General features: G+C 37.3%; 1 protein-coding gene across 7 annotated transcripts in view; it reads left to right on the forward strand.

Annotated features, from left to right (window-relative positions):
- The window catches only part of CSPP1 (centrosome and spindle pole associated protein 1), a 169,974-nt gene that overhangs the window by 19,020 nt on the left and 127,014 nt on the right, over window positions 1-23,940 (forward strand). For 5 of the 7 annotated variants that reach the window (XR_005211589.1, XM_037802572.1, XM_037802575.1 and 2 more), the window contains exons 4-5: window positions 20,607-20,780; window positions 22,304-22,407. Coding sequence is in view for 6 of the 7 variants with exons in the window: in XM_037802572.1 (XP_037658500.1) it covers window positions 20,607-20,780; window positions 22,304-22,407 (278 nt within the window). In the remaining variant the exon portion in view is untranslated. The remainder of the gene's footprint in view (window positions 1-20,606; window positions 20,781-22,303; window positions 22,408-23,940) is intronic. The other 2 variants (XM_037802573.1, XM_037802574.1) reach the window with 1 other exon arrangement.

The raw sequence follows: 23,940 nt of genomic DNA on the forward strand, positions 1-23,940 counted from the left end.
CACCTTTTTGTTGTGCTTATTACAAATTATATCTTTATATACTGTATGCCCCAAACCATAGATTTATCATTACTTTTTTATTATTTTTTTTTGTATCATTACTTTTTATGCACTTGCATTTTAGAACCTGTAAGAAGTAAAATGTGAGTTATTTACCAAAAAAATTCAATACAGTAGTACTGACATTATAATTACCCATATGATTACCTTTACTGGAGGACTTTATTACTTTATGCCTCTTTGATCCTTTGTCTTATGTCCTTTCCTATCAGTCTGAAAACTCCCTTTAACCCTGCTTGTAGGGCAGGTCTAGTGATGATGAACTCCCTTACCTTGTGTTTATGGCGTAATGTTTTAATCTTTCCCTCATTTTTGAAAGACATTTTTGCTGGACATAAAAATCTGGTGGTAGTTGTTTTCTTTCAGCACTTTAAATAGTTTGTCTCACTGCCTTTTGACTCCATGGTTTCTGATGAGAAATCAGAATTTAATCTTATTGAGACTCCTTTGTACATAGCACATTGCTTTTCTCCTGCAACTTCCAGAACATTCTCATTGTCCTTAGCATTTGACAGTTTGACTACTATGTATCTGGGCATGGTTCTCTTTGTGTTTGTCCTGTTTGGGGTTGTGCTGGTTTGAATGTGTTATGTCCCCCAAAACTCCATGTTATTCAATGCAGTCTTGTGGGGGAAGAGGTATTAGTGTGGATTAGATTGGAATCTTTAGATTAGGCTGTTTCCATGGAGATGTGATCCACCCAACTGTAGGTGATAACTGATTAGATAATTTCCATGGAGGTGTTACCCTGCCCATTCAGTGTGACCTTGATTAGTTAACTAGAGCCCCATATAAGAGCTCAAACAGAAGAAGCTCAGAGCTATACTGAGACAGACATTTTGAAGACAGCTGTTGGAAGCTGACACTGACATTTTGGAGAGCACCATTTTGAAACGCAACCTGGGAGCAAGCAGATGGCAGCCATGTGCCTTCCCAGCTAACAGAGATTTTTGGATGCCATTGGCCATCCTTCAGTGAAGGTACCCTATTGTTGATGCCTTACCTTGGACATTTAATTGCCTTAAGACTGTAACTTTGTAACCAAATAAACCCACTTTATAAAAGCCAATCCATTTCTGGTATTTTGCATTCTGGCAGCATTAGAAAACCAGAACAGGGGTTCTCTGGGCTTTTTAAATATGCATATTCATGTCTTGTTAAATTTGGGAAGTTTCTGTCATTGTCTCTTTGACTATTCCTTCTGTCCATTTCTCTTTTTCTCTTCCTTCTGGGACCTCCATAATGTGTATGTTGGTATGCTTGATGTTGTCCCATAGGTCTCTTAGGCTGTTTCCTTTTTTTTTTTTTTTTTTTTAATTTAAATCATATATTTTTTTAAATTACGGAATATAACATATATACATAGAAGTGATCACTTTCCAAGTGCAATTTAAACAAGTAGTTAGCAAATTTCAAAGAATGTTATGGCTTATAGTTCCACAGTTACAGTTAGTTCCTGGTTTTGAAATATAACATACATCAAGGTGCTAACTCTCAAATTACAGTTTAACAAGTAGCCATAGAACAAATTTCAAAGAATGCTATGGGTTACAGTTCCATCATTTCAATTCTTTCCTTCTAGCTATTCTAATACCCTACTAAGAAGAAGAAGATGATACAGAGATTCAGTATTCATAATCTTTCATTAAATTCCATCTTGTCTGTTGCTACCTGTACTTCCTCTAGTTTAATCACTTTCACAATCTAGGCAGTGACCACTCTAACTTTTTCATGTTGAAAAAGGGTGTCAAAATTATGGGAAAAGGGGACACATCTGGGTTTTAGGACTTAGCTGGCATAGGAGATCTCTGGAGGATTTAGGTTTCTGAAGAATAGACTTAGTGAAACTTTATAATTATAGAGTCTTAGATAGGAATCTGGGTATTCTTTAGGGTTTTCGGGACTACTGTTGACTAAGGCTTATCATACTGTGGCCATTTGGGATACCTAGCTGAAGCTTGCTGAAGCTTGCATAGGAGTAACCTCCAGGACAGCCTCTGTATTTGAATTCTCTTAGCCACTGAAACCTTATTTTGTTGCCTTTCTTTTTCCCTTTTTGGTCAAAAAGGGATTCCCAACCCTTCGATGCCAGGTTCAGGCCCATTCCCAGAATCTGTGTCCCACGTCACCATGGAGATTGATAACATTCATCAAAAAAGAATTAATTTAAATTCTTTTTTCTTTCTGCTCCTCATTCTGAATCTTTTCAATTATCTTGCATTTGAGTTCACTGATTATTTCTTCTGCCAGTTCCAGTCTGCTGAAATTTTTCATTTCAGGAGTTGTGGTCTTCGCTGCCAGTAATTCTGTTTGGTTCTTTTTTTTTTTAATGAGCAAAGGACTTGAATAGATGTTTCTGCAAAGACATTCAAGTGGCCAATAAGCATATGAAGAAATGCTCAAGGTCACTAGTCATCAGGGAAATGCAAATCAAAGCCACAATAAGATGCCCACTAGGTATCTCACAAAGATATCCACTTTACACCTGCTAGGATAGCTATTATTATTATTTTTTAATTAAGATTTATTCACATACCATACAATCATCCAAAGTGTGTAATCCATTGATCACATTGCCATCATATAAGTTGTTCATTCATCGCCCCAATTTTTTTTTAACATTTTCCTTGTACCAGAAAAAAGTGAAAGTAAGAATAAAAAGTTAAAAGTAAAAACAGAACACCCAAATTGTCCCCCCTGCCCTATTTTTCCTTTAGTTTTTTTTTCTTCTTGCCCCCGTTTTCCTACTCATCCATCTGTACACTGGATAAAGGGGAGTGTGATCCATATGGCTTTAACAATCACATTTTCACCCCTTGTAAGCTCCATTGTTATACAGTCGTCTTCAAGATTCAAGTCTACTGGGCTGTGGTTTGATAGTTTCAGGTATTTACTGCTAGCTATTCCAATTCATTAAAAACTAAAAAGAGTTGTCTATATTGTGCTTAAGAGTGCCTACCAGAGTGACCTGTCGGCTCCATTTGGAATCTCTCAGCCACTGAAACTTTATTTCGCATCCCCCTTTTGGTCAAGATGTTCTCTATCCCATGATGCCAGGTCTAGATTCTTCCCCGGGAGTCATATTCCACATTGCCAGGGAGATTTACACCCCTGGGAGTCACGTCCCACATAGGGGGGAGGGCAGTGATTTCACCTGCAGAGTTAGCTAGAGAGAGAAGGCCGTATCTGAGCTGTTTGGTTCCTTTTTAAAATTTCTGTCTCTTTCTTAATATTCTATTGTTCATTCATTGTTTTCCTGATATCCTTTAACTCTTTCTCTGTGTTTTCCTTTATGTTTGTTTTTAGTAAATGGTGCTGGATCAATTAGATATCCATACCTACCCCACTCCCCCCCAAAAAAGGCACTTCATCCTGTACCTCATATCAGGTATATTATTAATTCCAGAGGGATCATAGACCTAGATGTCAAACCTTACGCTATTAAAGAAATAACAGGAGAATGTCCTCAAGATGTTGCAGTAAATGAAGATTTTTTAAGCAGGACATGAAAACGACTAACTCAAGGAAAGTTTTGATTAAATAGACTTCATTAAAATTAAGAACTGTGCATCATAAGACATAATTAAGAAAATGAAAGCCAGCCATAGAGCAGGAAAATACATTTGCGGTACATGTATCTGCATCTACCAGCCGATAGGAAAAACACAGATAATCTTATTTACAAAATGGGCAAAAGACTTGGATAGGCATTTCATAAAAGAGAAAATCCAAATCACTTGAAAAACTACTCAGCATCATTACTTGGTAGGGAAACACAAATTGAAACTACGGTTAGACATACCAGTGAACACAAGTAGAATGACCTAGATTGAAAAGACAGTAGCAAGAGTGGGCAGAGATGTAGGTTAACTGGAACTTATTCATTGCTGGTGGTTATGTATACTGGTACAACTTGGGAAAATTCGCAATGTCTACTAAAGACTATGATCCTACTCTGTGACTAAATAGTTCCATTCACATTTTTTTTATCTTCATTTTATTGAGATATATTCATATACCACGCAGTCATACAAATCGTACTTTCGATTGTTCACAGTACCATTACATAGTTGTACATTCATCACCCAAATCAATCCCTGACACCTTCATTAGCACACACACAAGAATAACAAGAATAATAATTAGAGTGAAAAAGAGCAATTGAAGTAAAAAAGAACACTGGGTACCTTTGTCTGTTTGTTTCCTTCCCCTATTTTTCTACTCATCCATCCATAAACTAGACAAAGTGGAGTGTGGTCCTTATGGCTTTCCCAATCCCATTGTCACCCCTCATAAGCTACATTTTTATACAACTGTCTTCGAGATTCATGGGTTCTGGGTTGTAGTTTGATAGTTACAGGTATCCACCACCAGCGACCCCAATTCTTTAAAACCTAAAAAGGGTTGTCTAAAGTGTGCGTAAGAGTGCCCACCAGAGTGACCTCTCGGCTCCTTTTGGATTCTCTCTACCACTGAAGCTTATTTCATTTCCTTTCACATCCCCCTTTTGGTCAAGAAGATGTTCTCCGTCCCACGATGCCAGGTCTACATTCCTCCCCGGAAGTCGTATTCCACGTTGCCAGGGAGATTCACTCCCCTGGGTGTCTGATCCCACGTAGGGGGGAGGGCAGTGATTTCACCTTTCAAGTTGGCTTAGCTAGAGAGACAGGGCCACATCTGAGCAACAAAGAGGCATTTGGGAGGAGGCTCTTAGGCACAACCATAGGGAGGCCTAGCCTCTCCTTTGCAGCAACCGTCTTCCCAAGGGTAAAACCTGTGGTAGAGGGCTCAACCCATCAAACCACCAGTCCCCTATGTCTGTGGTCATGTTAGCAACCATGGAGGTGGGGTAGGCGAATACCCCTGCATTCTCCACAGGCTCCTCAAGGGGAGCACTACATCTTTTTTTTTTCCTTGTTTTTCTTTTTCTTTTTTTTTTTTTTTTTAACTTTCCCTTCTTTTTTAAATCAACTGTATGAAAAAAAAGTTAAAAAGAAAACAAACATACAATAAAAGAACATTTCAAAGAGACCATAACAAGGGAATAAGAAAAAGACAACTAACCTAAGATAACTGCTTAACTTCCAACATGTTCCTACTTTACCCCAAGAAAGTTACCTAATATAGCAACATTTCTGTGAACTTGCTCCTACTATATCCATCAGAAATTAACAGACCATAGTCATTCCTGGGCATCCCCAGAACGTTAAATAGCTTATCTGTTCTTCTTGGATTATTGTTCCCCCTTCCTTAATTGCTCTCTATTGCTAGTTCCCCTACATTCTACCTTATAAACCATTTGTTTTACATTTTTCAAAGTTCACATTAGTGGTAGCATATAATATTTCTCTTTTTGTGCCTGGCTTATTTCGCTCAGCATTATGTCTTCAAGGTTCATCCATGTTGTCATATGTTTCACGAGATCGTTCCTTCTTACTGCCGCGTAGTATTCCATCGTGTGTATATACCACATTTTATTTATCCACTCATCTGTTGAAGGACATTTGGGTTGTTTCCATCTTTTGGCAATTGTGAATAATGCTGCTATGAACATTGGCGTGCGGATATCTGTTCGTGTCACTGCTTTCCGATCTTCCGGGTATATACCGAGAAGTGCAGTTGCTGGATTGAACGGTAACTCTATATCTAGTTTTCTAAGGAACTGCCAGACTGACTTCCAGAGTGGCTGAACCATTATACAGTCCCACCAACAGTGAATAAGAGTTCCAATTTCTCCACATCCCCTCCAGCATTTGTAGTTTCCTGTTTGTTTAATGGCAGCCATTCTAACCGGTGTTAGATGGTATCTCATTGTGGTCTTAATTTGCATCTCTCTAATAGCTAGTGAAGCTGAACATTTTTTCATGTGTTTCTTGGCCATTTGTATTTCCTCTTCAGAGAACTGTCTTTTCATATCTTTTGCCCATTTTATAATTGGGCTGTCTGAACTATTGTCATTGAGTTGTAGGATTTCTTTATATATGCAAGATATCAGTCTTTTGTCAGATACATGGTTTCCAAAAATTTTTTCCCATTGAGTTGGCTGCCTCTTTACCTTTTTGAGAAATTCCTTTGAGGTGCAGAAACTTTTAAGCTTGAGGAGTTCCCATTTATCTATTTTCCCTTTTGTTGCTTGTGCTTTGGGTGTAAAGTCTAGGAAGTGGCCGCCTAATACAAGGTCTTGAAGATGTTTTCCTACATTATCTTCTAGGAGTTTTATGGTGCTTTCTTTTATATTGAGATCTTTGGTCCATTTTGAGTTAATTTTTGTGTAGGGGGTGAGGTAGGGGTCCTCTTTCATTCTTTTGGATATGGATATCCAACTCTCCCAGCCCCATTTGTTGAAAAGACCATTATGACTCAGTTCAGTGACTTTGGGGGCCTTATCAAAGATCAGTCGGCCATAGATCTGAGGGTCTATCTCTGCATTCTCAATTCGATTCCATTGATCTATATGTCTATCTTTGTGCCAGTACCATGCTGTTTTGGCAACTGTGGCTTTATAATAAGCTTCAAAGTCAGGGAGTGTAAGTCCTCCCACTTCGTTTTTCTTTTTTAGAGTGTCTTTAGCAATTCGAGGCATCTTCCCTTTCCAAATAAATTTGATAACTAGCTTTTCCAAGTCTGCAAAGTAGGTTGTTGGAATTTTGATTGGGATTGCATTGAATCTGTAGATGAGTTTGGGTAGAATTGACATCTTAATGACATTTAGTCTTCCTATCCATGAACATGGAATATTTTTCCATCTTTTAAGGTCCCCTTCTATTTCTTTTAGTAGAGTTATGTAGTTTTCTTTGTATAGGTCTTTTACATCTTTGGTTAAGTTTATTCCTAGGTACTTGATTTTTTTAGTTGCTATTGAAAATGGTATCTTTTTCTTGAGTGTCTCTTCAGTTTGTTCATTTCTAGCATATAGAAACATTACTTATGTGCATTAACCTTGTATCCCTCTTCTTTGCTAAATTTGTTTATTAGCTCTAGTAGCTGTATCGTCGATTTCTCAGGGTTTTCTAGATAAAAGATCATATCATCTGCAAACAATGACAGTTTTACTTCTTCTTTTCCAATTTGGATGCCTTTTATTTCTTTGTCTTGCCGGATTGCCCTGGCTAGCACTTCCAGCACAATGTTGAATAACAGTGGTGACAGCGGGCATCCTTGTCTTGTTCCTGATCTTAGAGGGAAGGCTTTCAGTCTCTCACCATTGAGTACTATGCTGGCTGTGGGTTTTTCATATATGCTCTTTATCATGTTGAGGAAGTTTCCTTCAATTCCTACCTTTTGAAGTGTTTTTATCAAAAAGGGATGTTGGATTTTGTCAAATGCTTTTTCAGCATCTATTGAGATGATCAATTGATTTTTCCCTTTTGACTTGTTAATGTGTTGTAATACATTGATTGATTTTCTTATGTTGAACCATCCTTGCATGCCTGGAATGAACCCCACTTGGTCATGGTGTATGATTTTTTTTAATGTGTCTTTGGATTCGATTTGCAAGTATTTTGTTGAGGATTTTTGCATCTATATTCATTAGGGAGATTGGCCAGTAGTTTTCCTTTTTTGTAGCATCTTTGCCTGGTTTTGGTATTAGATTGATGTTAGCTTCATAAAATGAGCTAGGTAGTGTTCCATTTTCTTCAATGTTTTGAAAGAGTTTGAGTAAGATTGGTGTCAGTTCTTTCTGGAAAGTTTGGTAGAATTCCCCTGTGAAGCCATCTGGCCCTGGGCATTTATTTGTGGGAAGATTTTTGATGACTGATTGGATCTCTTTGCTTGTGATGGGTTGGTTGAGGTCTTCTATTTCTTCTCTGGTCAGTCTAGGTTGTTTATATGTTTCCAGGAAAGTGTCCATTTCCTCTACATTATCCAGTTTGTTGCCATACAGTTGTTCATAGTATCCTCTTATGATTTTTTTAATTTCTTCAGGATCTGCAGTTATGTCACCTTTTTCATTCATTATTTTGTTTATATGGGTCTTCTCTCTTTGATTTTGTCAGTCTAGCTAGGGGCTTGTCAATCTTGTTGATCTTCTCAAAGAACCCACTTTTGGTGATATTTATCCTCTCTATTGTTTTTTTGTTCTCTATGTCATTTATTTCTGCTTTAATCCTTGTTATTTCTTTTCTTGTACTTGGTTTAGGATTGGTTTGCTGTTCATTTTCTAGCTTCTTCAGTTGATCCATTAGTTCATTGATTTTGGCTCTTTCTTCCTTTTTAATGTATGCGTTTAGTGCTATAAATTTCCCCCTCAGCACTGCTTTTGCTGCATCCCATAGGTTTTGGTATGTTGTGTTCTCATTTTCATTTGTCTCTATATATTTAGCTATTTCTCTTGCTATTTCTTCTTTAACCCACTGATTGTTTAGGAGTGTGTTGTTTAACCTCCAGGTATTTGTGAATTTTCTAAGTCTCTGATGGTTATTGACTTATAATTGTATTCCATTGTGGTCAGAGAATGTGCTTTGAATAATTTCAATCTTTTTAAATTTATTGAGGCTTATTTTATGTCCCAGCATATGATCTATTCTGGAGAAAGTTCCGTGAGCACTAGAAAAGTATGTGTATCCTGGTGATTTGGGATGTAATGTCCTGTATATGTCTGTTAAATCTAATTCATTTATCAGATTGTTTAGGTTTTCAATTTCCTTATTGGTCTTCTGTCTGGTTGATCTATCTATAGGAGAGAGTGATGTGTTGAAGTCTCCCACAATTATTGTGGAAACATCAATTGCTTCCTTTAGTTTTGCCAGTGTTTCTCTCATGTATTTTGTGGCACCTTGATTGGGTGCATAGACATTTACGATTGTTATTTCTTCTTGCTGAATTGCCCCTTTTATTAGTATGTAGTGGCCTTCTTTGTCTCTCAAAACATCCCTGCATTTGAAGTCTATTTTATCTGAGATTAATATTGCTACACCTGCTTTCTTTTGGCTGTAGCTTGCATGAAATATTTTTTTTCCATCCTTTCACTTTCAGTTTCTTTGTGTCCCTGTGTCTAAGATGAGTCTCTTGTATGCAACATATTGATGGTTCATTTTTTTTTTTTGATCTATTCTGCGAATCTATATCTTTTAATTGGGGAGTTTAATCCAGTTACATTCAACGTTATAACCGTGAAGGCATTTCTTGAATCAGCCATCTTATCCTTTGGTTTATGTTTGTCATATTTTTCCCCTCTGTCTATTAATATCCTTTATTGTACCCATACCGAATCTCTTTAGTACTGAACCTTTCTCCAAGTTTCTCTGTCCTTTCTTTGTTTCTCTGTCTGTAGGGCTCCCTTCAGTATCTCCAGTAGGGCAGGTCTCTTGTTAGCAAATTCTCTCAGCATTTGTTTGTCTGTGAAAAATTTAAGCTCTCCCTCAAATTTGAAGGAGAGCTTTGCTGGATAAAGTATTCTTGGCTGGAAATTTTTCTCACTCAGAATTTTAAATATATCGCGCCACTGCCTTCTCGCCTCCATGGTGGCTGCTGAGTAGTCACTATTTAGTCTTATGCTGTTTCCTTTGTATGTGGTGAATTGCTTTTCTCTTGCTGCTTTCAGAACTTGCTCCTTCTCTTCTGTGTTTTACAGTGTGATTAGTATATGTCTCAGAGTGGGTTTATTTGGATTTATTCTATTTGGGGTTCGCTGAGCATTTATGATTTGTTTATTTATGTTGTTTAGAAGATTTGGGAAGTTTTCCCCAACAATTTCTTTGAATACTGTTCCTAGACCTTTACCCTTTTCTTCCCCTTCTGGGATACCAATGAGTCTTATATTTGGACGTTTCATATTATCTGTCATATCCCTGAGGTCCATTTCGATTTTTTCAATTTTTTTCCCCATTCTTTCTTTTATGCTTTCATTTTCCATTCTGTCATCTTCCAGTTCACTGATTCGTTGTTCAGCTTCCTCTAGTCTTGTACTATGAGTGTCCAGAATCTTTTTAATTTGGTCAACAATTTCTTTAATTTCCATAAGATCATCCATTTTTTTATTTAGTCTTGCAGTGTCTTCTTTATGCTCTTCTAGGGTCTTCTTGATTTCCTTTGTCTCCCGTACTATGGTCTCATTGTTCATCTTTAGTTCTTTGAGTAGCTGCTCTAGGTGCTGTGTCTCTTCTGATCTTGTGATTTGGGTGCTTGGGCTTTGGGTTATCCATATCGTCTGGTTTTTTCATATGGTTTATAATTTTCTGTTGTTTTTGGCCTCGTGGCATTTGCTGAACTTGATAGGGTTCTTTTAGGATTTGTAGACCAATTGAAGTCCTTATCTCTAATTTATCAGATCTACAGCTTCGTGGAGTACACTTTCTCTAACTAACCAGCAGGTGGCGTCCACGAGCCACCTGTTCTCCACAAGCCAGTTCTCCCCTGCTTAGCCTTTTTGGTGAGTGGGGGAGTGAGTCTCGTGGGGTCCAATTGGTGTACCAAGCTTGCTTGTGTAGTTGGTGTTGCCTGCCCTGTGTATGGGGCGTGTTTCTGGGCAGTCAGGGAGGGGGGGGGTGGCTCTAACAATCAAATCTCTAGAGTTTTAAAGCTGCTGCAATAGTCTAATCCTTCAGTTCAGTCCTGCCACAGTTTGTCTCTGCCACTGACCTACAAGTCCTTGGTATTGGCGTATGGCTCCTGAGACTTGCAAGTGGGCCCCTCTTCCAGGCCGTGCACCCCGGGTCCTCTGTTGAGGGATGACTGTGCTATGTCACAGGTGAGTGCCGTCCCCCCAGGGCAGTTCTGGGCTGCTGGGCTTTGTAGGGAGGCTCCCAGTCTGCTGAAATGATGGCTGAATGGGGCTTTGTTAATTCACACTGCTCTACCTTCCCAACTCTGGGACAATCAGCTGAGGTTGCAGGGAAGGCTAATGTCCACGCCCAGTTTTGTGGTGTGTGCCTGTTATTTGAAGCACTTCCATCACACTGGGTTGTCTGGGGCAGTTCTGGGCTATGGGGCTGGCGACAGGCAGGAGTGTTTCCTGTCCACCAGGATGATGGCTGTGAGCAGACACCCCCCTTTTCTTGGGAAGTTGTGGTGTTTAGTGAATTTTCTCAGCCACTGGATTATTGCGTTTTGTCTCAGAGCTCTCCTAGTTCTGCTCTTGACTTGACCTGCCCAAATAGCAAGTCTTTGAAGCTTTCTGTATTGGGCTTCTTAGAGTAATTGTTTTAGAAAAAGAAAAAAGTATTAAAAAAAAAAAAAAAAAAAACAAAAACGGGCCCTCCTCAGAGATCTAATGGATTATTGAAATGCTAAGAGACAAAGCAACCAGGGCCATTAAGGAAAGGTCCACAGGGCAGAGAAATCAGCTTTTCTTCGGGATTTGCATATGCGCCTCAGGGCCTGAGCTCGGGCCTGAGCTCTGCCCTTCCCCCTTCTATGTTCACCAGAACTCCAAAAATCGTCCGCTTTTATTTTGGAGTTTTTCGTGTTGTGTTTTTTCTATGCCTGTCTCCTCTCTGCTGGGCTGGCTGCTCTCAGATTCTCTGGTGTCTGGTCTCTGTCTATCTATGGTTGGAGTTTGGATCAGCAGAATGAGTTTCCGATAAGGGCTTCCACTGCAGTTCTCCCTTCTCCTTCCCGGAGCTGACAGCCCCTCCTCCCACGGGACTGAGCCTGGCAGGGAGGGGCGCGGGTCCCCTGGCCGCAAAAACTTACAGATTTCGCTGATCTCAGCAGTTCCACGTTTTCATGAGTGTTGTATGAAGTATGCCCAAAGTCAGATTGCTCTGTGGTGCCCAGTCCACGCAGTTCCTGGCTTTCTACCTACTTTCCTGGAGGAGTAACTAAAACATACAGCTCACCAGTCTGCCATCTTGCCCCGCCTCTCCCTGTGCTAGATTCTTATCTCACTTAAGCTAGAGGCATAGTAGATGGCATCCTAATTCCTCCTTGTGCCTCCCAGGCTGTCATGCCTCCCTTCCTCCCCAGAACCCAAGCTTTGAAATTCACATCATCATATTATTGCATCCACTACCCTCTTGTTGTAGCTATTCACAAATTTCAGGGTTACACCCTTAATTCCTTAAAGATTCCAGTCCTTCTCAGTTTCTTGATCTCTTCTCATCTAATGATATTGTCCTCTACCCTTTCTTATCCACCCTCTCCAGTAGTGAAATCCTAGACCTTATCAATAACTACAGTATAATTGCAAGCATCTTACTCTTCAAGAAGCGCTTCCTATTTTTATAGCTAATTCCCTATTGTATCCTACCTCCAACAATTGTTTGATTCCCAAGTAATTGACCCCTACCAAGACCTATTGTTCACTGATTCTACTCCCTTTTCATTGACGTGCCACCATCTCATGCCATTTTCTTCTTTAAGCAGCCTGAATTCCATGGTCCAGTATAACTACTCCCCTTCATCTTTCTTTTTTTTCTTTTAATTTAATTTTATTGAGATAGTTCACATAGCATACAATTATCCAAAGATCTAAAGCACACAATCAGTTGCCTAGGGTACCATCATAGAGCTGTGCATCCATCACCACAATTAATTTTTTTCAATTTTTAGAACATTTTCATTACTCCAGAAAAGAAACAAAGACGAAAAAAGAAAACTCAAATCCTTCCATACCCCTAACCACCCCCCTCCATTATTGATTCATAGTATTAGTATAGTACATTCGTTATTGTTGATGAAGGAATGTTAAAATACTACTCATTGTAGTACATAGTTTGCAATAGGTATATTTTTTCCCCTGTATGCCCCTCTATTATTAACTTCTAGTTTTAGTGTCATATATTTGTTCTAGTTCATGAGAGAGATTTCTGATATTTGTATAGTTAATCATGGACATTGTCCATATCATAAGATTCACAGTTTTATACATTTCCCATCTTTTAACTTCCAACTTTCCTTCTAGTGACATACATGACTCTAAGCTTCCCCTTTCCACCACCTTCACACACCATTCAGCACTGTTAGTTATTCTCACAATAACATGCTACTGTCACCTCTATCTGTTTCCAAACACTTAAGTTCAACCTAGTTGAACATTCTGCTCATAATAAGCAACCGCTCCCCATTCTTTAGCCTCATTCTATATCATGGTAACTTATATTTCATGTCTATGAGTTTATGTAGTATAATTAGTTCATATGAGTGAGACTATACAATATTTGTCCTTATGTGTCTGAGTTATTTCACTCAGTATAGTGCCCTCAAGCTTTCATCAACCCATTTTTTTTTAAGACAGCTTTGTTCACCCACCATACATTCTGTTCTGAGTACACAGTCAATGGTTCCCTGTATAGTCACATATTTGTATATTCACCACCATTACCTTTATCTATATAAGGACATCTCTGATTCTTCCACAGAGAAGGAGGAAGAGTCAAAGAAGGTAGAGAAACAAAAGAAAAAGAAAGAAAGAAAAAAAACATGACAGCTAAAAAAACAACGAAAGGAAAGATAGAATTAAACTAAAGTAGAATCAGTCAGACAGCATCACCAATACCAAGAGTCCCGTATCCCTCTCTTATATCCCCCTTCTTATAGGTATTTGGCTTTTGTATATTGCCTTTGTTGCATTAAAGGAAGCATAATACAATGTTTCTGTTAACTGTTGTCTCTAGTTTGCACCGATTGTATTTTTTCCCCAATACCACTCTATTTTTAGCACCTTGCATGGTTGACATTCATTTGTTTTCCTCATTTAAAAACATATTTGTGTATTTTATCACAATTGTTGAGCACTTTAGGTTTCACTGAGTTATCGGTTCTAGTGTTTATCTTTCCTCCTTCCTTCTGGTGTCCCACATGCTCCTAACCTTCCTCTTTCAACCATACTCACAGTTGTCTTTGTTCAGTGTACTTACATTGCTGTCCTACCATCACCCAAAATTGTGTTCCAAACCTCTCACTCCTGTCTTTTCCTATCTGTCTGTAGTGCTCCCTTTAGTATTTCCTGTAGAGCATGTATCTTGTTCACAAACTCTGTCATTGTCTGTTTGTCAGAGAATATTTTAAACCCTCCCTTATATTTGAAGGATAATTTTGCCAGATAATAGGATTCTTGGTTGGTGGTTTTTCTCTTTCAGTATCTTAAGTATATCATCCCGCTTCCTTCTTGCCTCCATGGTTTCTATTGAGAAATCCACACATAGTCTTATCAAGCTTCCTTTGTGATAGATCGCTTTTCCCTTGCTGCTTCCAGGATTCTCTCTGTTTTTGACGTTTGATAATCTGATCATTAAGTGTCTTGGCATAGGTCTCTTCAGATCTGTTCTGTTTGGGGTATGCTGCACTTCTTGGATCTGTAATTTTATGTCTTTCATAAGAGATGGGAAAATTTCATTGATTATTTCCTCTATTATTGCTTCTGCCCCTTTTCCCTTCTCTTCTTCTGGGACACCCGTAACACGTACATTCCTGCATTTTGTTTTGTCTTTAAGTTCCCGGAGATGTTGCTCATATTTTTCCTTTCTTTTCTCTGTTTGTTCTTTCATGTGTAGGATTTCAGGTTTCTTGTTCTCCAGTTCCTGAGAGTTTTCTTCTGCCTCTTGAGATCTGTTGTATGTCTCCATTGTGTTTTTCATCTCTTGTGTTGTGCCTTTCATTTCCATAGATTCTGTCAGTTTTTTTCAAACTTTTGATTTCTACCTTATGTTCGCCCAGTGTTTTCTTTACATCTTCCCTGAACTCGTTGATTTGGTTTTTGATTTGATTTATTGTATGTCTTTGAAAATCTTTAATAGATTGTTTCATTAATGTGAAACAACATCTCAACTGTATCTTGATTGAGGTGTAAGTTTGTTTCTTTGACTGGGCCACATCTTCGTTTTTCCTAGTTTTCTGTTGTCTGGGCATCTGGTTTTCCTTGGTTACCCCAATAGATTTTCCCAGACCAGATCAGGTTCGATCTCAGAATGGGGTTATATTCAGTTTCAAGTCTCCCTGCGGTGTTTCTTAGAGATTGACAGACTTTCCTGTGAGGTCTTTCGCCCTTGTGCTTTTCTTAACCTGCCCAGCAGGTGGCACCTGTCAGCCTATTGCTCCTGACTGGTGTAAGGAGGTGTGGCCCCTTTACTTTCTAATTTTGCTGTTTTCCCCCAGGCTGTGGGGTCTAGTTCTGAAGGGAAGAGGGATAGTGGAGCTGGGCCCCACCTCGTTCCTCTTAGGGAAGATATACCCCCTAGGGAGTTGTCATTTGCATTTGAATAGCTTCTTTTTCTCTCTGACTCTGTTATCTTCACCCCTGTCTGGGTCACAGTGCTGCAAACTGAAAATGGCTGAGGCTCTCTCCACTGAGCCCCTCAGGTTGAGAGAGAAAAGGGACAGAAAGCCCCCTTTCAGAGCCAGTCCATGGTCCCCCAGCTTCACTCTTTGGCCAGAGGCAACACCTGGTCCTCTGGGCTCCCCTTCCTGGGACAGCAGATTCCTCTGCCTCTCCAAGGTCAGTCGTCACTAAAAGCCTCTCTCTGCTTATTAGAGGTTTGTAGCTTGTATTCAGCAGTCCACATTTGTTAATCAAATCCCCAGTTGGAGTTGGGCTGTGTTATATTTGCTTGCTTAGAGAGTGCTGATTTCTACCACAGCAAGGTTTTGCAGCTCAACCTGCTGTGGGGGGATGGGCTCCCAGCGCAGGTCTGCAGTTTTTACTTACAGATTTTATGCTGCGATCTCAGGCATTCCTCCAGATCCAGGTTGGTGTATCATGTGTGGACAATCACAGTTGTCCTTCAGCAGTTATTCCAAATTATTTACTAGTTGTTCCTGGTTGTTTATTGGTTGCTTCAGGGGACTAACTAAATTCCACTCCTTTCTATTTTGCCATCTTACTTCCTCTCCCCTTCATCTTTCTTGCCTCTTTCCTTTTATTTGGAAAATTTTCAACTCTGGTTACATCTAGTTTTGTGCCTGTTGTGTGTCTGTACCTATGTAGGTGAACGTGGATGGAGAATACACAGAACCATTTAACTGTGCTAACCTCAAAATAGTGGACTACCAAGCCCAAGTTGGCCCTAAATGCTGTTGGTGATTCTACTAGTTTCCCTATTCCATTTGTTGTCTCACTCTCCTAGGCAACTATTTCATCTTTTCCTCTTCAAACCTACCATACATCCTTCCTTACTATGGACCTTAGATGGTGGTCTTACTTTATGTTCCGCTCAAAAATAGAAGCAATTAGAATTTGCCGCATTTTCCACCCTCACATCTTCCAGCCAACTCAAAGCTGTACCTCTGTAGTCTCCTTTTCCTTCTGTTATCACAGGTGAATTGTCTTTGTGCCTTAGACTAGTGGTCCTGCTTAAATAATAGATCCCATCCCTTTTTACTCAAAATATCATTTCATAATTTCTCCCCCTCACCTGAATCATAAGATTCTTTCCTCTCAACTAGATAATTTACACCAGAATATAAACATTGCTATAGTATCTCCCAATTTTATAAAAATAAAAATCAATCCTTTGAATTCCTCCAGCTACTCCCATTTCTTAGTTCTCCTTTATGGAAAAATGCTTCAGAAGAGTTGCCTATAGCCACTGTCTCCATTTCCTCTTTCCTCAGTCTCTCTTTTTTTTTTTTTTTTTGGTTCATTTTTATAACTTTTATTTTGAAAATAATTTTAAAGTTATGGACAGTTACAAAAATTATATCATAGTACAAAGAACTCCAATATACCCCTTTATTGTCTGCCTTTAATATTTTGCCACATTTTTTGTATGATTTTATCTATATCTGTGTCTATCCATCCTTTACCTATCTTTATATCTAATTATATATATACCTATTTTGAAAAATTTGATACTAAGTTGCATACATTATAATCCTGGAACATGTCATACCTCTATGCATATTAGTGACCCCACAGAAATAAAAAGGATCATAAGAGATTCTATGAAAATAGATACGCCAATAAATTGGACAAGCTAGGTGAAATGGACAAATTACTAGTAACACACAAACAACCTACACTGACTGTGCAACAAATAGAAAATCTCAACAGACCAATTCCAAGAAAAGAGATTGAATCAGTCTTCAAAAATCTCCCAACTAAGAATAGCTCAGGATCAGATGTCTTCGCAGGTGAGTTCTACCATTCATTACAAGAAGAATTAATACTAATCATGTTCAAACCTTTCCAGAAAACTGAAGAGAAGGGAACACTACCTAATTCATTGTATGAGGACATTACCCTAGTGCTAAAGCCACATAAAGATACTACAAGAAAATAAAATTAAACACCAATTTCTCTTAGATGATTATAGGTGCGACGATCCTAAACAAAATACTTGCAAATTGAATCCAACAGTGCTTAAAAAAAAAATCATATGGATTTTATCCGAGCCTCAGTCTTTCTTAAACCTACTCCAGTTGTGCTTTCTTTTATACTGCTCCACCTACACAGATTTTTTTTTTAACCTCAATAAAGCCCCCGACATAGCTACATTTAGGGTCAGTTCTCAAATCTCAACTTTTTCAACTATCTACTCCATTTGACATGTTGATCATTTCCTTCTAGAAATATTTTCTTTGCTTGGTTTTATGGGCTGCTCTTTGGTTTTCCTCCTGCCTTACAAGTTCCTTCTTGTGCAGAAAAGTTAACATAACAGGTGTGACACTGCCTGTCATTAAAGAGGCCTGCTTACAAAGATGGGCCTTGGCTGATGTCTAGAAACAGCTAGTAAACAGTTCCCTACACTGATGTAAAACTTTCCCTAAAAGATAAGAGTGGCTTATTGTATCTAAACTGTTTGTACAAGCAGTGTGGCTTCTTTGGAAGTTTATACTTGGTTCCCTCCAGACGTTGCCCTATTTACCTTTCCTCTGCTGATTTCCTTTTAACCTGAAGTATATAAATTTAAACCTAAAGTATATAAACTTTAAAACATTCATTTACCTTTTAACACTGATAATGATTATTTATAAAACATTATAAAACATAACACACATGTATATAAAACATATATTGTTCATAAAACATATCCTTTCACTGTAATAAACCATCATCAGAGTATAATGACTTCTGTGCCTGTGAGAGTCTTAGTGAATCACCAAGCCTGGGGGTGGTCTTAGGGACTCAGACACTCTCCTCACCCTTTTTTTTTGGGTTCCTTTTCACCTCCTTTAGTTCTAAACTGCGGGTACTCCAGGAATCCATCTTCTATATCTGTAATCCCTAGGCGTTCTTACCCACCACTTCTAGGTTGTCTCTGATGCTGTATCAATAATGCCATTGATCAGCATTTCAGGCTCCAAGATTCACGAGATTTATTCTTTCCTGTAATTAATTCATTATTTTGGAATTCAACAAACAGATTATAGATTACCAAAGTAAGATAAAGAAATGTTACTCTTGTTACTAAAGATTATGTGATATTCTAAAAATTCATTGTGCCATTTGAAGTATAATTGTGCTTATAGAAATTTGGAAAAGAAAGACTTGTAAGGAAAAATTGTATTGTAATTAAAAAATAATATACGGAAGGAATTAACTCCAGGATTTTATATTACAGAGAAGCCCTAGAGTTTAGATTGAGGTAAAAATTACATTTAATGTAAAAATTTTGGGAAGTAGACAAAAGGAGATTGTTGATGTTTTTACTTATTTTTAATTGTGCTTTTAGTTATCAGTCTTTTTAGGATATTTAGTCTTAGGTTTATCTTATTACAAGCCAAATCCCAGACACTTTTTCCTCTGTTCAGTTTGTTCAAATCACCTGAGTCCTTTTTACTAATACATATACATAGTACATTGTTTTCCCTGGTTAAAATAATCCTATTTCTTGATAAGTCTCCTGTTTATGTAAAGGCTTATTATTTCCTATGATTTGTCTTTTGATTGTTTTTACTTAAAGCCTTCTCATGGTGATATAATAATGAAAAGAGGAAAGTAAATGTTCCTTGGTAATTTTTTATAAACAATCATTATCAGTGTTAAAAGTTAAATGAATGTTTTTAAAGTTTATATACTTTAGGTTTAAATAGTTTATTTGACCTACTGTTGCTACAGAAACCAAATACTTGTGGTTCTGAAGCATAATGTTAATTATCTTAGGGTCACTGATGTTATACTTGGTGAAGTGACATCACTTCAGATGACCCTAAAATGACATTAATGTTTTACTTGCTACTAGAACCATCTGAAGACAGCTGCTGAATAAGTAAGTCTTACTATGTTTCTTAGCTCCGTAAGTCAGTTGAGATGTCATCATTAATGCATCATTTAAAATGAATAGAATATTTAAATTGTTCCATACGGTTCTAAATTTTATTTCTCTGGCCTACCTCTAATGCTATGTTGGTACTGATGACAAAAATAAAAATTAAACAGTATTTTCTGTTGACTAAACCTTAAGTTAATAGAATTCTAAATAATTCTGCAGGCATTATATATTGTTAATTGTCTGCTACAACAATTATTACAAATACTATATGAATCCATAATAAAAAGCAAATGCTCTTGATAACTAAAAGTGAACTTAGTATGAGCAGTAATTTACAAATGAAAATGAATCACGTTTTCCTTTCCATTCTTCCACGTAAACCTGCCAAGCAGAACTGAAAAACAATAGTAAGAGCTACCTTAACCACATGGCTTTTCTGAAAGTTGGAAATTGCTTGTTCCCCGTGCAGGAAGGCAGAGCATATGGGGGCTGCTTCATGTGGCATTGTCTTTTTCTCCTTGACATAATAGATCATCCATTGTGACCCTGTGTGACTAGAGAGATGTCACTTTGGTAACTGGTTAGTAAGCTTCCTCTATGCAGACTTCTAAAAGCAGAAACGAAGTATTAAGAATAGTATATTCTTTTCTTTCTTCTCTTTCCTTATGCTTAGGCAGTCACTCATGTATTCAGTGTACATTTCTTGGATACAAGTTGTGTGGGAGGCGATATAAAGTTGAATAAAGTGTGGACCTTCCTTTATGGATTTTATAGTTTAGTATCATATGTGATGCTCCATTCTGAACATGAGAATCCAAATGATTTATTTCCTTAGGCTTAAATTCTATGACTTTAAAAATAAGATTTAGATTCTTTTGTGAAGAAAGAAAATCTTTCCTAAAATGATTTCAAATCCCAAGCATATGAATGCTTTGGGTGCTTCTGAACAGATTCCGGAGCTTGAGTGAAAGGTGTCCCTAAAGAAGCCTCCGTTATCTTCCATTAGCCAGGAGTTAAATAGGCCAGAAGTGTTTATTAAGAGAATTCCATGGTGCTTGTGGTGAAAAGTAGAATTTAGTATTCTATAAAAATCAAGACATCTATTTATATATATATTATTTTCACAAATACGACTATTTTGTCTGAATTTTAAACAGATTCTTGGGCTGGCGGCTCGTAACCATTAGCTCGTTCTACTTTAGCACCTGTCTCATCTCCGGTTGCTTTTCCAGAACTACTACTTTAACTGTGAAGCTCCATGAGTTTTCCCAATGCAAACTTGGGCTTCTTCAGCATTTTTACTTGTCTAAAAAACACATCATGGAGAGGATAGATAGATTGGCAAGCCTTTTCTATGTCTTTGCCAATGCTGTCTGGAATCAATTTATTCCTTCTTCTTCTTTCAAGTCATTTGTCTGCACCCCTCGGGTAATGATTTCCATCATCTTTTTCCAGATTTGGCGGACCTGTTGGTGCTGAGCATAAGAGGTCTTCCAGATCTGATTGTTGCGTTTTTTGGTAAAACCAACACAGAACAGATGAAGCAAATAACCATTGGTAGTTTTGACATCGGCATGAGCTTCAATCATGGTCTGCCATTTTTTGACCATGGAACACATTTTGTCACGGGTAAGATCCATGCCATGGAAGTTGATTAGGCAGTTTTTGCCCTGCACATCCTCCGTAATTAGCTTGAATTTTCTAAATGCAACTTCATCATCTGCAGGTCAGCAAGGCTCACTTCAAAAACACGACCCTTAAGGCCATCAGATGCAATTTTGGTTCCTTGAGTCCTTATAACTAGTGTTTTCCCAATATTTCTTATATTAAACATTGCTGGTGCTTTCACATCATTCCAATCTTAGAAAATGGATCAACCACTTTCTTCTTGGCTCCTTTTTTGACACCTTTTGTAAGACACTTGTTCTTGCCAGCCTCTGTGGTGCTTCTCAGTGAGCCAAAAGGGGACATCTATACTACTTTCACTCCCCCCCGCCATGAAGTATTTCAGTGATACACAATAGAGCAGTGATACAAGTTCCCATCGTTTAGCTGCACTGTGAGGAATAAGGCACAATAATTTTGAGATCCATGATGATGATTCATCAACTGCAGTTACTGCATCTATAGTCCTTGTAGCTGTATCTCTAAAGAAACATTTCATTTTGTTTAGAAATGATAATTTTTTATTCTATGGAATTATATAAGCAGTACTAAAGAAAGGGAGAGGTGCTTCTGAAAGCTGAAGGCTACTCATCTGGTATCAGTGCTTCTTGATAAAGTATTTTACTATTAAAATATTTGAAAACTGTGTAATTAGATTTTCAACTTTTTTGAGGTATGATTTATGTGCTATAAAGTTTACCTCTTTAAACTGTACAATTCAGTATTTTTAACTATGTTTATAATTGTGCACCTATTACCATACCCTAGTTTTAAAACATTTTTATCACTCCAAAATGTAATTTGATTTTTTTATTCTGTATATGGAAACACTACTCAAAATTGAAGTTTTTCTTTAAAAATTAACATCCATTTATATGAAATTGTAATTGATGGTTTAAATGGAAAGGATTTTGGAAATTTCAGTCTTGAGTCATGTGTGGCCCTAATTATTTTTCCTCTGAAATATTGTAGCAAGGATATTTTTGTATGGTAAAAAAGAAAAAAGTAAGTTAATTTTCCCAGACTGAAAAACAGATACTTTAAAGTTGTAGGTGTTCACTTGTATAGAAATTAGAGTTTAGGTGACAATGTAAAGGTCATCAGCTTTTCTTTGCTTTATTTTGCTATCCTTGAAAAAGCAAGATGCAGAACAGTGCAGAACCATTTTTCTAAGGGGAGAAAAATGTAAATATATCTGTTTATTGGTACATACAATATTTCTGGAGGGAGACACACAAATATGTGACGTTGGTTTTCTCTGGCAGGAGAACGTGGGTGGCTGGGGTTCATGGGTGGGAGAGATATTTTCCTCTCTGGGATTGTATTACCTAGTGAAACATTTTAAATGAAAAAATTTTCATCCTGGTTCCCGTCTCAGAATCAATACTGTTGTGTTCCTTTTTTCTGTGCTCTCTTACAGGAGGTAGAACTCATTGAGATTTGTTTGAAAATGGAATATATCACTTAAGAAGTTGTTTTCTTTCTAGGAATTGATTATGGATTAAGTTTACCACTTGGGGAAGACTATGAACGAAAGAAACATAAACTAAAAGAAGAATTGCGGCAAGATTATAGACGCTATCTTACTCAGGTAATGAGTTCTATTAATTAGTTAGGTCTTAGGTTTATGAATTCAACTCTTAAATTTGCTTTCCTAGACTTTAGTCACATGTGTTAGTTTCAGGGTCTTAGTGGTATCTAGCAAAGGGGTCAAAACCTTTGAACTTTTGGTGTTGTAGTTAAAATTAAGTAATATGCTATGAAGTACATGTACACACACATAACATATATAACATTGATTGATAGAAAACAGTGCTGTGAACTGATACCATGGAATAACACAGACTCCTGACCTTTGGAGGAGGGTAGTGGGTTCTAATTTTAAATGAGAGTATAAATTCTCATTCATGTTTCCTGTAAAGTTATTAAGGTTTCCAATTATGATTCCCTACTCCTCCAGCCCCCTCCCAACCATGTATTAGAATGACATATGGAGTCAAATGTTAAAGCTTAAAACATTTCATTTAACATATTCATTTAACTGCCAGTCTTTGCGTTATGATTTAATCTGTTCTAATTAGCAGAACCCTGTTTTAAGTATATTTTCTTAAATTATCTAACAGCTAAACTAAAGATTTGTTATAAATTTTAAAATGCAATTTAATTTTTTTAGTTTATAAAATTATTTTAAACAATCATGATGTTTCTAGTCATCCCAAGATACTTAGTTTTTCACTGCTTTAAAATATTTGTTCCAACTGGACAAATGGTCTCATAAATTTATTCTGATTTGTACATGGAGAGAAAGGACTTCAGCTGAATATACTTTATCAATGGTTGTTTCCCTTGACTTTAGGGTATTACACAAGCAAAAAGAAAGGTAGGGGTTGCCTGCAGAATGTTCTCCTTCAGTTTTTGTTTTTTTTTTTTTTTTAGATCTAGTAGCTTGCAATTTTTTTCATTTATGAGATTGCTGCTCTCAAATCAATTAGAAAAATAGTTCATTTGTGATTTTGAGACTTTTGAATGGTACCATGTTGTATCCATGCTTTTAGCAAAATGACAGTCTATATTGTGTGATTTTCCATTAATATAGTCAAGCATTCTTTTTGATTCCTGCTTTGCATTTGTTTTGTTGCTTTCTTATGCATTCTTTATAAATATTGTGCAGCTATTGTAAATCCATTTGCTTTCAGCATGCTAGTCTTTCTTCAAATTATACTAATCACACACACAAAAATAGGATAATATTCACAATTTTCTATGGTGTTTTTGAAAACTTGTATGTTGCCAGGATTTATATTACTGGATATTTTTGCACCAAATCTTGTGGAATGCATTTGTACATTTCTATTGGAAACCAAAGAGAAACAGTGTTTTAGTTTTACAAAACTGTTTTTAAAAAGAATGTCACATCCAGTTGTCTTTGAACCAACACTTTTTAAATGCTTATAATGAAAATGAGTCAGATATGGAGCCTGTCTTTAAGTGACTTAGAATCTAGTTTTGGTGACAAGATTCATGCTACTTAGAAAATAACTATAAGAAGGATAGGCCTCATAGAGTTATTTTGTAAGGCACTATAGGATAGGTAGAACTTGCATATTCTAGAGGGAGAGGCAAG

Source organism: Choloepus didactylus, chromosome 14 (genome assembly GCF_015220235.1).
Source record: "Choloepus didactylus isolate mChoDid1 chromosome 14, mChoDid1.pri, whole genome shotgun sequence".
In the NCBI taxonomy this organism is placed as follows: domain Eukaryota; kingdom Metazoa; phylum Chordata; class Mammalia; order Pilosa; family Megalonychidae; genus Choloepus; species Choloepus didactylus.